The sequence below is a fragment of the Coregonus lavaretus genome, assembly GCF_964263955.1.
Source record: "Coregonus lavaretus genome assembly, chromosome: 9".
Taxonomy (NCBI): domain Eukaryota; kingdom Metazoa; phylum Chordata; class Actinopteri; order Salmoniformes; family Salmonidae; genus Coregonus; species Coregonus lavaretus.
The window spans coordinates 20803605-20816872 of record NC_139996.1 but is presented as its reverse complement, the minus strand read 5'-3'; the positions used below and the strand labels follow the sequence as shown (position 1 = coordinate 20816872).

Here is a 13268-nt window from a genome sequence, read left to right as displayed (position 1 = left end):
TAACTCTTAAGTCTAAAGTTTAGTAATGATGTTAGGTACAGTGGGAGTTTTTGTAAAAGGGGTTTATACATGAAAACATAGCTATGTATCAACCTACATGACATCAGAGATTGGTATACTAGTAACATGATCGATAGTGAAATTTCGATATTGATTGTTGTAATACTTACCTGATCCTCTTGATATTTCATTTAGTAAAAAATTAAACGTCACACTTGGTGTAAATCTTTTTAGTACACATTCACCATAACATGTACTTGAATTGATAGTGAAATTATTCCAATGTCTCAAGTACCATTGACCTTTTTAGGAAATTGAGCACATAGATAAAGTAAACTTACCATTATTGAAACTACAGCTTACTACTTACCATTATTGAAACTACAGCTTACTACTTACCATTATTGAATCTACAGCTTACCTGTGCTGGAGGACATCTGCAAGATGGTGCTGGCAGGCTTAAATAATAAATGAATGTCAAATCAATTGAACAAAATGTTTGTTTACTGTCACAATTTACCTCAAGTTGTAAAACATTACCAAACTAAATTTGTAACTAGTACTTAAGTAGTTTTCTGACCGGAGATATATATATATATAATTTTTTTTTACCCTTGTAGTTTCTTAATAGGGATAATTTTACTTGAGAAAATTACAATCTAAGTATATCAGTACTTTTACTTTAAGTACAGATTTTCAGTACTCTACCCACCTCTGTGTGTGGGACTTCATAGGACATGACCCTTAACCGCCCCTCCCCCCACTCTTCTACGGTCATGACCGGCCTTTGAAATATAATTTTTGGCAGATCTTAGAAATATTTTGAAGGCCTCAGAAATATTTCGCAGGTCTTTTAAATATGTATTAGGCCTTAAATATTTTGCAGGACTTCTAAATATTTCGCAGCCTTTTACCAAATTTCATCGGCCTTTCAAATATTTCACAGCTTTTTAAACAGACTTCGCAGGCCAAAATATTTCAGTGGCCAAAATATTTTGCAGCCTTTTACCAAACTACGCAGCCTATTACCAAACTTTGTAGGCCTTAAATATTTTGAAGCCTTTTACCAAACTTCGCTGCCTATTATTTTGAAAGCGGGTTAGCCCCTTATGGCCACTGTAGTTTTGGGATAAACGTCGAAAATAAGGTCTGTGGTAAACACAGGCTTAGGAGATCTTATACGTTTTGTTCTATGAGAATCTTAAATCAGCTAACGTCACTTTGTGAATTTTGAAGTATTTACGTAATAAAAAAGCACAAAGCCTTGATAATTCATAAAGGTCATGTTAACTGACTGATACCACTGAAAACACTGCTACTCCTGCTGCTCTCTCCTCGTCTGACCATGTGTTCTCGCATACCCCGAGAGCATCTGGTCAGCGGGGTGGTGGCACAGGAATCCTCATCTCTCCCAAGTGGACATTCTCAATTTTTCCCCTGACCCATCTGTCTGTCTCCTCATTTGAATTCCATGCTGTCACAGTCACTAGCCCATTTAAGCTTAATATCCTTGTCATCTATCGCCCTCCAGGTTCCCTTGGAGAGTTCATCAATGAGCTTGACGCCTTGATAAGTTCCTTTCCTGAGGATGGCTCACCCCTCACAGTTCTGGGGGATTTCAACCTCCCTACGTCTACATTTGACTCATTTCTCTCTGCCTCCTTCTTTCCACTCCTCTCCTCTTTTGACCTCACCCTCTCACCGTCCCCCCCTACTCACAAGGCAGGCAATACGCTTGACCTCATCTTTACTAGATGCTGTTCTTCTACTAATCTCACTGCAACTCCCCTCCAAGTCTCCGACCACTACTTTGTATCCTTTTCTCTCTCCCTCTCCTCCAACACTACTCACTCTGCCCCTACACAGATGGTAATGCGCCGTCGCAACCTTCGCTCTCTCTCTCCCGCTACTCTCTCCTCTTCCATCCTATCATCTCTTCCCTCTGCTCAATCCTTCTCCCTCCAATCTCCTGATTCTGCCTCCTCAACCCTCCTTTCCTCCCTTTCTGCATCCTTTGACTCTCTATGTCCCCTATCCTCCCGGCCGGCTCGGTCCTCCCCTCCAGCTCCGTGGCTTGATGACTCATTGCGAGCTCACAGAACAGAGCTCCGGGCAGCTGAGCGGAAATGGAAGAAAACTAGACTCCCTGCAGACCTGGCCTCTTTTCACTCCCTCCTCTCTACATTTTCTTCATCTGTTTATGCTGCTAAGGCCACTTTCTACCACTCTAAATTCCAAGCATCCGCCTCTAACCCTAGGAAGCTCCTTGCCACATTCTCCTCCCTGCTGAATCAGTTGAAGCTTGCATCTGCTACAAGACCATGGTGCTTGCCTACGGAGCTGTGAGGGGAACGGCACCTCCGTACCTTCAGGCTCTGATCAGTCCCTACACCAAAACGAGGGCACTGCGTTCATCCACCTCTGGCCTGCTGGCTCCCCTATCTCTGCGGAAGCATAGTTCCCGCTCAGCCCAGTCAAAACTGTTCGCTGCTCTGGCACCCCAATGGTGGAACAAGCTCCCTCACAACGCCAGGACAGCGGAGTCACTCACCACCTTCCGGAGACATTTGAAACCCCACCTCTTTAAGGAATACCTGGGATAGGATAAAGTCATCCTTCTACCCACCCCCCCCCCCCCCCCCAAAAAAAAAAAAAAAAAACATTGTAAAGTGGTTATCCCACTGGGTGAATGCACCTATTTGTAAGTCGCTCTGGATAAGAGCGTCTGCTAAATGACGTAAATGTAAATGATATCTCAGACCAAAACGTATAACATCTCCGAAACCTGTGTTAACCTCAGACCTTATTTTCAACATTTATCCCCAAACCCTATTCTTCCCCCATAGTAATGGCTGAACGAACCAGAGGTAACTCATTTCAGTTTTTTAGGACTACAAGTTGGCGAGCTCTATAGTTGTAACACATACTGTACTGTCGGTCTTTGGTTGTAGTTTATAATAACTAACCCCTATTGCAGGGTTTCCCAAACTCGGTCCTCTGGACCCCAAGGGGTGCACGTTTTGGTTTTTGCCCTAGCACTACACTGCCAATTCAAATAATCAACTAATCATCAAGCTTTGATAACTTGAATCAGCTGTGTAGTGTTAGGGCAAAAACCAAAACGTGCACCCCTTGGGGACCTGAGGATCAAATTTGGGAAAAGCTGCCCTATAGAGAGCAATAATAATGGTGACTTTTTGTAGGCACCAACTCCACCATGGCTCGTTGGCCAAAGCCTATGGAGAAATTAAATATTTTTTGGGGAGGGCTTTTGGATAAACTGCGAAAATAAAGTCTGGTAGACACAGGCTTTGGAGATCTTACACATTTTATTCTATGAGATAGTCTTCATCAGCTAGTCAGTTTTTGTGAATTTTCGTAATCAAAACGCCACAAAGCACATAAAGGCGTCATACTTCATGGTCATGTTAACTGACTGATATCTCATAGAACAAAACGTATAAGACATTCTAAGCCTGTGTTAACCACAGACCTTATTTTTAGCGTAATTCCCAAAACCCTATTCTTTCCCCATTAAAAATGGTAGAATGAACCACAGGTAACTAATTTCCGGTTTGTAGGACTACAAGCTGGCGAGCTCTATTATGTGTGTTAAACAGAATTCTGTATTTTGCCAAAAAATTACTTTATAAACAAAGCCAAACAATTGTTGTTTATTATGCAATTTTCAGAGTAATACAGACATCACAACGTGATAGATATGGGGTCTGACAGGGTATGAACATTTTTGGTACCAATCACTCCAAATAGCGGGGTAAGCATCCCTGCATCTCAATCATTTCTGGCCAGGCGTCATACTTGTTTTTGTCTCTATTGTTTTTAATATGCTGTGGGGGGGAAAAAAAACAGATTGATTAGATTCTAAAGCTGCCTGCATCAGCAACATAACCACATAGCTCGTACAGCTCAAATTATATCAGAGAAAAAGTGGGGAACTGCGGGTGCAGTCCAAAACTCTGGATAACAGAGAAAACCTATTATACATGTTGGTATGGTATTACCTTCTCTAAGGTACTCTTGACATCTGCTCCTTTTCCTCCAACAAAGACCCAGTTGTCTCTGAAGCCTAATGACTGGATAGCAGAGCTGCCAAGCTCATTGATAAGCGTCCTCGCTTCTTTGTTCAATCTGTCAATCAATTAATAAACCATTCAGTATCTTTCCTCACTACCACCATTAATTGGATCACTAAAAACAATATGAATAGGCTTGTGATAGGACTTTGTATGAGCATACAGAGTGCTTCAATTAATTAAATGATTTTGGTGCACACTCCAAAGATCCCAAAGCATTATCATAAAGTATCCTGGATGACCATATTGGTAATAAATTCTGCCATGAAAGTTGGTTTAATGTTCAAATGAAACGTGACTCACTTTGTAGCTGGGTCGTCGTAGGTTGCAATCAATACAAGGGACCCTTTCTCAATGGACTCTAGAAACTCCACCAGAGGTTCAATATCTGCAAGACAGGGATACCTTGTCAGCTTTCAACATGATCAATGGTTTTCTTCTTTGAGGAGTTGAAATGAGAATTTTTGTACACTGAACAAAATCAATGTATTATTTTAAGAAACACTACTTCAGTTTTGAATGAGCTGGATAGGATTGACCAACCCATACAGGAACTATTGTATCTGGTTGGTTAATAGCGCAACAATTATAACAAAGGTACAGAAACAGCCATGGAAAGGGTGGAGATGCATTTAAGTAATGCTGCTAAGCAGGAAATACAGTGCCTAGTGAAAATCTACACACCCCTTGCAGTCTTCACATTTTGCTGCCTTAAAAGTAAATCTAAGGGATTTACTTTTAACAAATTTAAGTTACAAATGATAGACAGTGTCCTAAATTATTATTTTGTAAATTAAGAAAGAAGTCTTCATCCACAGTTAATACTTGGTGGAAGCACCGTTGGCAGCCATTACAGCTTACTCATTTTGAATAACTTTGCAAATTTTAGTCAAAAACCTGGTTGCCTCTGCCAGGAGGCTGACACTTGGCCGCAAGTGAATCTTCCAGCAAGACAATAATCCCAAGCACGAATCGAAATGGTTAATTGACCACAAAATCAACATTTTGCAAAGGCCTTCTCAGTCTCCGGAATTGAACCCCATTGAAAACCTGTGGTTTGCATCGAAGAGGACTGTCCATAAATGCAAACGATAGATATCAAGGATCTGGAAAGATTCTGTATGGAGGAAGGGTCTAAAATTCCTCCCAATGTGTTCTCCAATCTCATAAAATATTTTTTGAAAAAGGCTGTGTTGTTATCCTCACAAGGGGAGAGTGCTGGAGTACTAAAAACAGGGTTGCCAATAATTTTGACCCCCATCTTTTTTAAATTACTTGTTAAAGAAAATCTCTTTCTCTGAGCAATTGTATTAGTATAAAATATAATTTCCCCATTTTATTTAGCATAGAATATGGCTCAATATTTCTATTATACATTTTTTGCTCATCTTTATCAAGGGTGTCAATAATTATGGAACTCACTGTATATCCATTGTTTTTGTCAGAATTGCTCAAGCTCAGTAAATCTGGTTGGGAATTATTGATGGACAGCAATACACTGAGTATACAAAACATTAAGAACTGCTCTTTCCATGACAGACTGACCAGGTGAAAGCTATGATCCCTTATTGAATCCACTTCAATCAGTGTAGATGAAGAGGAGGAGACAGGTTGAAGGATTTTTAAGCCTTGAGACAATTGAGACATGGATTGTGTATGTGTTCCTTTGAGGGTGAATGGGCAAGTGCCTTTGAACGGGGTATAGTAGTAGGTGCCAGGCGCACCGGTTTGTGTCAAGAACTGCAACGCTGCTGGGTTTTTCCACGCTCAACAGTTTCCCGTGTGTATCAAGAATGGTCCACCACCCAAAGGACATACAGCCAACTTGACAACTGTGGAAAGCATTGAGTCAACATGGGCCAGCATCCCTGTGGAACGCTTATGACCCGGAGAATAAACACCTTGCTCTGCCACTGGATCCTGGACTTCCTGACGGGCCACCCCCAGGTGGTAAGGGTAGGCAACAACACACCTGCCATGCTGATCCTCAACACTGGGGACCCTCAGGGGTGTGTGCTTAGTCCCCTCGTGTACTCCCTGTTCACCCACGACTCCAACACCATCATTAAGTTTACCGACGACACAACGGTGGTAGGCCTGATCACCAACAACGTTGAGACAGCCTACAGGGAGGTTAGAGACCTGGCAGTGGTGCAAGGACAACAACCTCTCCCTCAAAATGACCAAGACAAAAGAGCTGATCGTGGACTACAGGAAAAGGGGGGGCGAGCACACCCCCATTCACATCGACTGGGCTGTAGTAGAGTGGGTCGAAAGCTTCAAGTTTCTTGGCGTCCACATCACTAAAACTATCATGGTCCAAACACACCAAGACAGTCGTGAAGAGGACACGACAACACCTATTCCCCTAAAAAGATTTGGCATGGGTCCTCAGATCCTAAAAAAGGTTCTAAAGCTGCACCATCGAGAGCATCCTGACTGGTTGAATCCCTGCTTGGTATGGCAACTGCTCGGCATCTGACCGCAAGGCGCTACAGAGGGTAGTGCGTACGGCCCAGTACATCACTGGGGCCAAGCTTCCAGGACCTCTATACCAGGCGGTGTCAGAGGAAGGTCCTAAAAATTGTCAAAGTCTCCAGCCATCCTAGTCATAGACTGTTCTCTCTGCTACCGCACAGCAAGCGGTACTGGTGTGCCAACTCTAGGTCCAAAAAGCTTCTTAACAGCTTCTACCCCCAAGCCATTAGACTGCTAAACAGTTAATCAAATGGCTACCCAGACTATTTGCATTGACCCCCTTTTCTACGCTACTCGCTGTTTATCTATGCATAGTCACTTTACCCCTACCTAATAGTACCCGCAAAACACCAGTCTCAACGTCAATAGTGACCGCGACCGGGAGACCCATGGGGCGGTGCACAATTGGCCCAGCGTCGTCCAGGGTAGGGGAGGGAATGGCCGGCAGGGATGTAGCTCAGTTGGTAGAGCATGGCGTTTGCAACACCAGGGTTGTGGGTTCGATTCCCACGGGGGGCCAGTATGATTATTATTATTTTTTTAAATTAATAATAATGTATGCACTCACTAACTGTAAGTCGCTCTGGATAAGAGCGTCTGCTAAATGACTAAAATGTAAATGTAAGAGGAGACTCCAGGATGCTGACTTTCTAGGCAGAATTGCAAAGAAAAAGTCCTGTGTCTGTTCTTTCGCCCATCTATTCTTTTTATTGGCCAGTCTGAGATATGGCTTTTTTCTTTGCAACTCTGAAGGTCAGCATCCCGGAGTCGCCTCTTCACTGTTGACGTTGAGACTGGTGTTTTGCGGGTACTATTTAATGAAGCTGTCAGTTGAGGACCTGTGAGGCGCCGGTTTCTCAAACTAGACATTCATGTATTTGTCCTCTTGCTCAGTTGTGGTCAGGGCCTCCCACTCCTCTTTCTATTCTGGTTAGAGCCAGTTTGCGCTGTTCTGTGAAGGGAGTAGTACACAGCGTTGTACGAGATCTTCAGTTTCTTGGCAATTTCTCGCATGGAATAGCCTTCATTTCTCAGACAAGAATAGACTGACGAGTTTCAGATGAAAGATATTTGTTTCTGGCCATTTTGAGCCTGTAATCAAACCCACAATTGCTGATGCTCCAGATACTCAACTAGTCTCAAGAAGGCCAGTTTTATTGCTTCATTAAATCAGCACAACAGTTTTCAGCTGTGCTAACATAATTGAAAAATCGTTTTCTAATGATCAATTAGCCTTTTAAAATGATAAACTTGGATTAGCAAACAACATGCCATTGGAACACAGGATTGATGGTTGCTTTTCTTTCGAAAACAAGGACATTTGTAAGTGACCCCAAACTTTTGAACGGTAGTGTGTGTGTGTGTATATATATATATATTTATTTTTTTTCACTTTGAAATGTGGAGTATGTTGTGTAGATCGGTAGAAATCACCCCCAATTTAAAACATTTAGATTTTGCAAAATGTTAAGACTGTGCAAGGGGGTTTGTAGACGTTCACTAGGCAGTGTACATGCTCCTCTGACCAGAAAAGTAATAGGGGGCTGTAAACCATCTTACCGCCATCGTACATGTTAAAAAATACTGTCTTCATAACCTCCCCGGTCTTCCCTGTGTGAAAAAGAGAGCGAGACCAATTAGGTATTTAGCGCTTCGATCAGATAAACACTGATGATAATACAAGATATGTAAAATAAGAAAACGCATAATATTTTTGTAATTTTGTGTATATATATATATATATATATGTACAGTGAGGGAAAAAAGTATTTGATCCCCTGCTGATTTTGTAAGTTTTCCCACTGACAAAGAAATGATCAGTCTATAATTTTAATGGTAGGTTTATTTGAACAGTGAGAGACAGAATAACAACAAAAAAATCCAGAAAAACACATGTCAAAAATGTTATCAATTGATTTGCATTTTAATGAGGGAAATAAGTATTTGACCCCTCTGCAAAACATGACTTAGTACTTGATGGCAAAACCCTTGTTGGCAATCAGAGGTCAGACATTTCTTGTAGTTGGCCACCAGGTTTGCACACATCTCAGGAGGGATTTTGTCCCACTCCTCTTTGCAGATCTTCTCCAAGTCATTAAGGTTTCGAGGCTGACGTTTGGCAACTCGAACCTTCAGCTCCCTCCACAGATTTTCTATGGGATTAAGGTCTGGAGACTGGCTAGGCCACTCCAGGACCTTAATGTGCTTCTTCTTGAGCCACTCCTTTGTTGCCTTGGCCGTGTGTTTTTGGGTCATTGTCATGCTGGAATACCCATCCACGACCCATTTTCAATGCCCTGGTTGAGGGAAGGAGGTTCTCACCCAAGATTTGACGGTACATGGCCCCGTCCATCGTCCCTTTGATGCGGTGAAGTTGTCCTGTCCCCTTAGCAGAAAAACACCCCCAAAGCATAATGTTTCCACCTCCATGTTTGACGGTGGGGATGGTGTTCTTGGGGTCATAGGCAGCATTCCTCCTCCTCCAAACACGGCGAGTTGAGTTGATGCCAAAGAGCTCCATTTTGGTCTCATCTGACCACAACACTTTCACCCAGTTCTCCTCTGAATCATTCAGATGTTCATTGGCAAACTTCAGACGGTCATGTATATGTGCTTTCTTGAGCAGGGGGACCTTGCGGGCACTGCAGGATTTCAGTCCTTCACGGCGTAGTGTGTTACCAATTGTTTTCTTGGTGACTATGGTCCCAGCTGCCTTGAGATCATTGACAAGATCCTCCCGTGTAGTTCTGGGCTCATTCCTCACCGTTCTCATGATCATTGCAACTCCACAAGGTAAAATATTGCATGGAGCCCCAGGCCGAGGGAGATTGACAGTTATTTTGTTTTTCTTCCATTTACGAATAATCGCACCAACTGTTGTCACCTTCTCACCAAGCTGCTTGGCGATGGTCTTGTAGCCCATTCCAGCCTTGTGTAGGTCTACAATCTTGTCCCTGACATCTTTGGAGAGCTCTTTGGTCTTGGCCATGGTGGAGAGTTTGGAATCTGATTGATTGATTGCTTCTGTGGACAGGTGTCTTTTATACAGGTAACAAACTGAGATTAGGAGCACTCCCTTTAAGAGTGTGCTCCTAATCTCAGCTCTTTACCTGTATAAAAGACACCTGGGAGCCAGAAATCTTTCGGATTGAGAGGGGGTCAAATACTTATTTCCCTCATTAAAATGCAAATCAATTGATAACATTTTTGACATGCTTTTTTCTGGATTTTGTTGTTGTTATTCTGTCTCTCACTGTTCAAATAAACCTACCATTAAAATTATAGACTGATCATTTCTTTGTCAGTGGGCAAACGTACAAAATCAGCAGGGGATCAAATACTTTTTCCCCTCACTGTATATACGGGAGGATCTTGTTAATGATCTCAAGGCAGCTGGGACCATAGTCACCAAGAAAACAATTGGTAACACACTACGCCGTGAAGGACTGAAATCCTGCAGCGCCCGCAAGGTCCCCCTGCTCAAGAAAGCACATATACAGGCCCGTCTGAAGTTTGCCAATGAACATCTGAATGATTCAGAGGAGAACTGGGTGAAAGTGTTGTGGTCAGATGAGACCAAAATGGAGCTCTTTGGCATCAACTCAACTCGCCGTGTTTGGAGGAGGAGGAATGCTGCCTATGACCCCAAGAACACCATCCCCACCGTCAAACATGGAGGTGGAAACATTATGCTTTGGGGGTGTTTTTCTGCTAAGGGGACAGGACAACTTCACCGCATCAAAGGGACGATGGACGGCGCCATGTACCGTCAAATCTTGGGTGAGAACCTCCTTCCCTCAGCCAGGGCATTGAAAATGGGTCGTGGATGGGTATTCCAGCATGACAATGACCCAAAACACACGGCCAAGGCTACAAAGGAGTGGCTCAAGAAGAAGCACATTAAGGTCCTGGAGTGGCCTAGCCAGTCTCCAGACCTTAATCCCATAGAAAATATGTGGAGGGAGCTGAAGGTTCGAGTTGCCAAACGTCAGGCTCGAAACCTTAATGACTTGGAGAAGATCTGCAAAGAGGAGTGGGACAAAATCCCTCCTGAGATGTGTGCAAACCTGTTGGCCAACTACAAGAAACGTCTGACCTCTGTGATTGCCAACAAGGGTTTTGCCACCAAGTACTAAGTCATGTTTTGCAGAGGGGTCAAATACTTATTTCCCTCATTAAAATGCAAATCAATTTATAACATTTTTGACATGCGTTTTTCTGGATTTTTTTGTTGTTATTCTGTCTCTCACTGTTCAAATAAAACTACCATTAAAATTATAGACTGATCATGTCTTTGTCAGTGGGAAAACTTACAAAATCAGCAGGGGATCAAATACTTTTTTCCCCTCATTGTGTGTGTGTGTGTGTGTATATATATATAAATAAAACAAAAATCACATGAATCCTTTTGACTTACCGTTCACAACAGCAATGTTAATTCCGCACCCTACATTGTTTTCCACATAACCCATAATCCTGAAGAGAACATAAAAAAAAAAAAAAAAAATCTTACAACCTGACAACCCCCCCCCCCCCCATCAGTGAACTATAATAGGGGACTCTCTCCATCAAGACATCTCTCGCTCACACACACTTACATTCCTGTGCAAGAAAACCAAAAATGTCATTCCTTACATTTTGTCCTCTATGCAGATTTTGGGTCCAACCACATTAGCAGCTCCACTGGCGATGAAAAAGCTGAAGTCGCCCTCTGGACAGGACATTGGGATGCCACACGGACTTGGTCTTTGTCTGGAGGCTGCACAAGTATTCAGGAGGAGAAACACACACAATCACACATATGAATGGTTCCCCATACCATTAATTTGATGGGGTAGACTACCTGTTTAGCTTTTTGGCCTTGCCAGCTACAACTTTGTTTCATTTTGAATATGTGGATGCTAGTAGCCCAAACATGTTGCACAGGTAGAAACATTGCATAAACACACACACATCATTCTGATTACTCACTGCTCACTTGGGGCACATTAGGCCCCTGTAGCCACTCTGGACCAGGAAACTCAGGATACCAGGAGAGGGTGTGGTCTAGAGTAATAGGGGGAAGGAGCAGCGTGTATCATTATGAGTGGGAACTATTGTAGCGAATACTTACTCTTGAAGAAACCATGAACACTTTTCCTGATAAATTCATCAGCTAGGCTATATGACAAACTTTTATTTAAATGTTATGCTGGTTTTATTAACAGCAGTTATACCTTTATTAGATGTAATTAGAAGTCGTTATCAAATGAATGTCTCCTAATGTGACAAACATTACCATCAAGACTTACTTTGAGACCGGATTATGAGGAAAACAGCAAAGAAAATGACTCCAAGCACTGCTATGATTGGAAGAAGGCCTGCAAGATAAATAATGGGGATATTGTACTAATACGGGATAATCACGAAGTCACTCATGTATTGTAGACAAGGATAGACAGCTGTCAATGAACGCATGACTACAACTGTAAAATGTGCAACCAAAGGGCTGATTTCACTCATGTTCAATCAAATGTCCTATTGACATACAGTAAATACATGGATTATGAGGAAGTCAGTACTTGCATGGATCACAAGCTAGGATCTGGGCCCTACACTAAACACTGAAGTATATTTCTACACTCATCCTACAGTAGGAAAGGCTTAATAACACCCGACTGGCCTGAGCCAGAGGTAAATAGCAGACTGCTCTACCAGTAAAACTGCATTGTTGGTTGGTAGTCTTCTCCCCTTTGTGGAATTCTGTTTTTGTTTATCATCTTGTTTATTCATTAAGTAAGTTATTCCATAGTATACACACTATTAAAACATTAATATATTGAGCAGCAATACATAAAACATGCATAAAAAAAAGCTGGCTTTGCAACTTACTTGTGGGGCCCTGTGTTTTATGCACCCTTTGTCCTACAAGAGATGAACTTGTCATTGTCAATATAGTATTTATTTTAAGAACAGAGACAGACAGATTGATATACAGATTTCTCAGTAAACATAAAACATTGTAATTTTATGGGAAAATATGACTTACCTATGCGTACAGTGAGCATGATGTCTGATTACTCTCTCTCGTGTTGCCCGTATGAGAAGCCCTTTATGAGAAGCACAAAAGAGCAAATGCAGCTGGTTGCTAGTCAGGTTGATCCAGTTTGGTTAAAAGCTCAGTTTCTTTCTTTGCCAGATTCTTTGACTCAATCATCCCTCCCTTTTCTCCACCCCCTCTCTCTAAACATTATACATTTTATATTTTAGTCATTTAGCAGACGCTCTTATCCAGAGCGACTTACAGTTAGTGAGTGCATACATTTTTCATACTGGCAGTACTATTATACTACTGCAGTACTATGCACACACAATTGCCTGTCAAAAATACATTGTGGATTTTGTTGTTGTTGCATTATGTTTGATAGGTGTTATAGAAACAAGGCCTATGCTAGAAAAGAGGCAATTAATCTCCTGGGTAATATGGAACCTTTCCACCCCGAAACTCTCTGTTCGCTGTAGTGGAGGCTGCAGCCGCTATGACACTTCAAGCTGGACAGTCGGTGGAACTGCAGGACCTCCAGGTCTGGGAAGAAAGAAAGACTTGTCCCAGGACTTGGCACACTGTCCCAGGCCAGTGGAGTGGGTTAGACAATGAATTTATAAAGTCCACCCGGAGATTCTCCTAGCAAAGCTTCTTCAGTTGGCTACAAAGGG

At 42.3% G+C, this 13268-nt stretch overlaps 1 protein-coding gene across 1 annotated transcript; it reads right to left on the bottom strand.

The window, feature by feature from the left end:
- Positions 1 to 3652: 3652 nt before the first annotated feature.
- Positions 3653 to 12715, bottom strand: LOC311135044 (protein FAM3C-like). The gene is made up of 10 exons (XM_084168906.1): positions 12601 to 12715; positions 12444 to 12476; positions 11864 to 11932; positions 11544 to 11618; positions 11208 to 11331; positions 10990 to 11048; positions 8133 to 8183; positions 4398 to 4482; positions 4023 to 4149; positions 3653 to 3848 (listed from the first exon to the last, which is right to left on the bottom strand). Exons 1-10 carry the CDS (start codon positions 12617 to 12619, stop codon positions 3759 to 3761), a joined length of 732 nt encoding a protein of 243 aa, XP_084025032.1. The 5' UTR covers positions 12620 to 12715; the 3' UTR covers positions 3653 to 3758.
- Positions 12716 to 13268: the final 553 nt, after the last annotated feature.

What these genes read in the sequence shown, in the direction of transcription:
- LOC311135044 (XM_084168906.1), bottom strand. An exon ending in TAACATTGCTGTTGTGAACG is followed by an intron (nt 8,184 to 10,989) that starts GTAAGTCAAAAG and finishes TTTTTCACACAG; the next exon opens with GGAAGACCGGGGAGGTTATG. An exon ending in TACGACGACCCAGCTACAAA is followed by an intron (nt 4,150 to 4,397) that starts GTGAGTCACGTT and finishes ATTGATTGACAG; the next exon opens with ATTGAACAAAGAAGCGAGGA.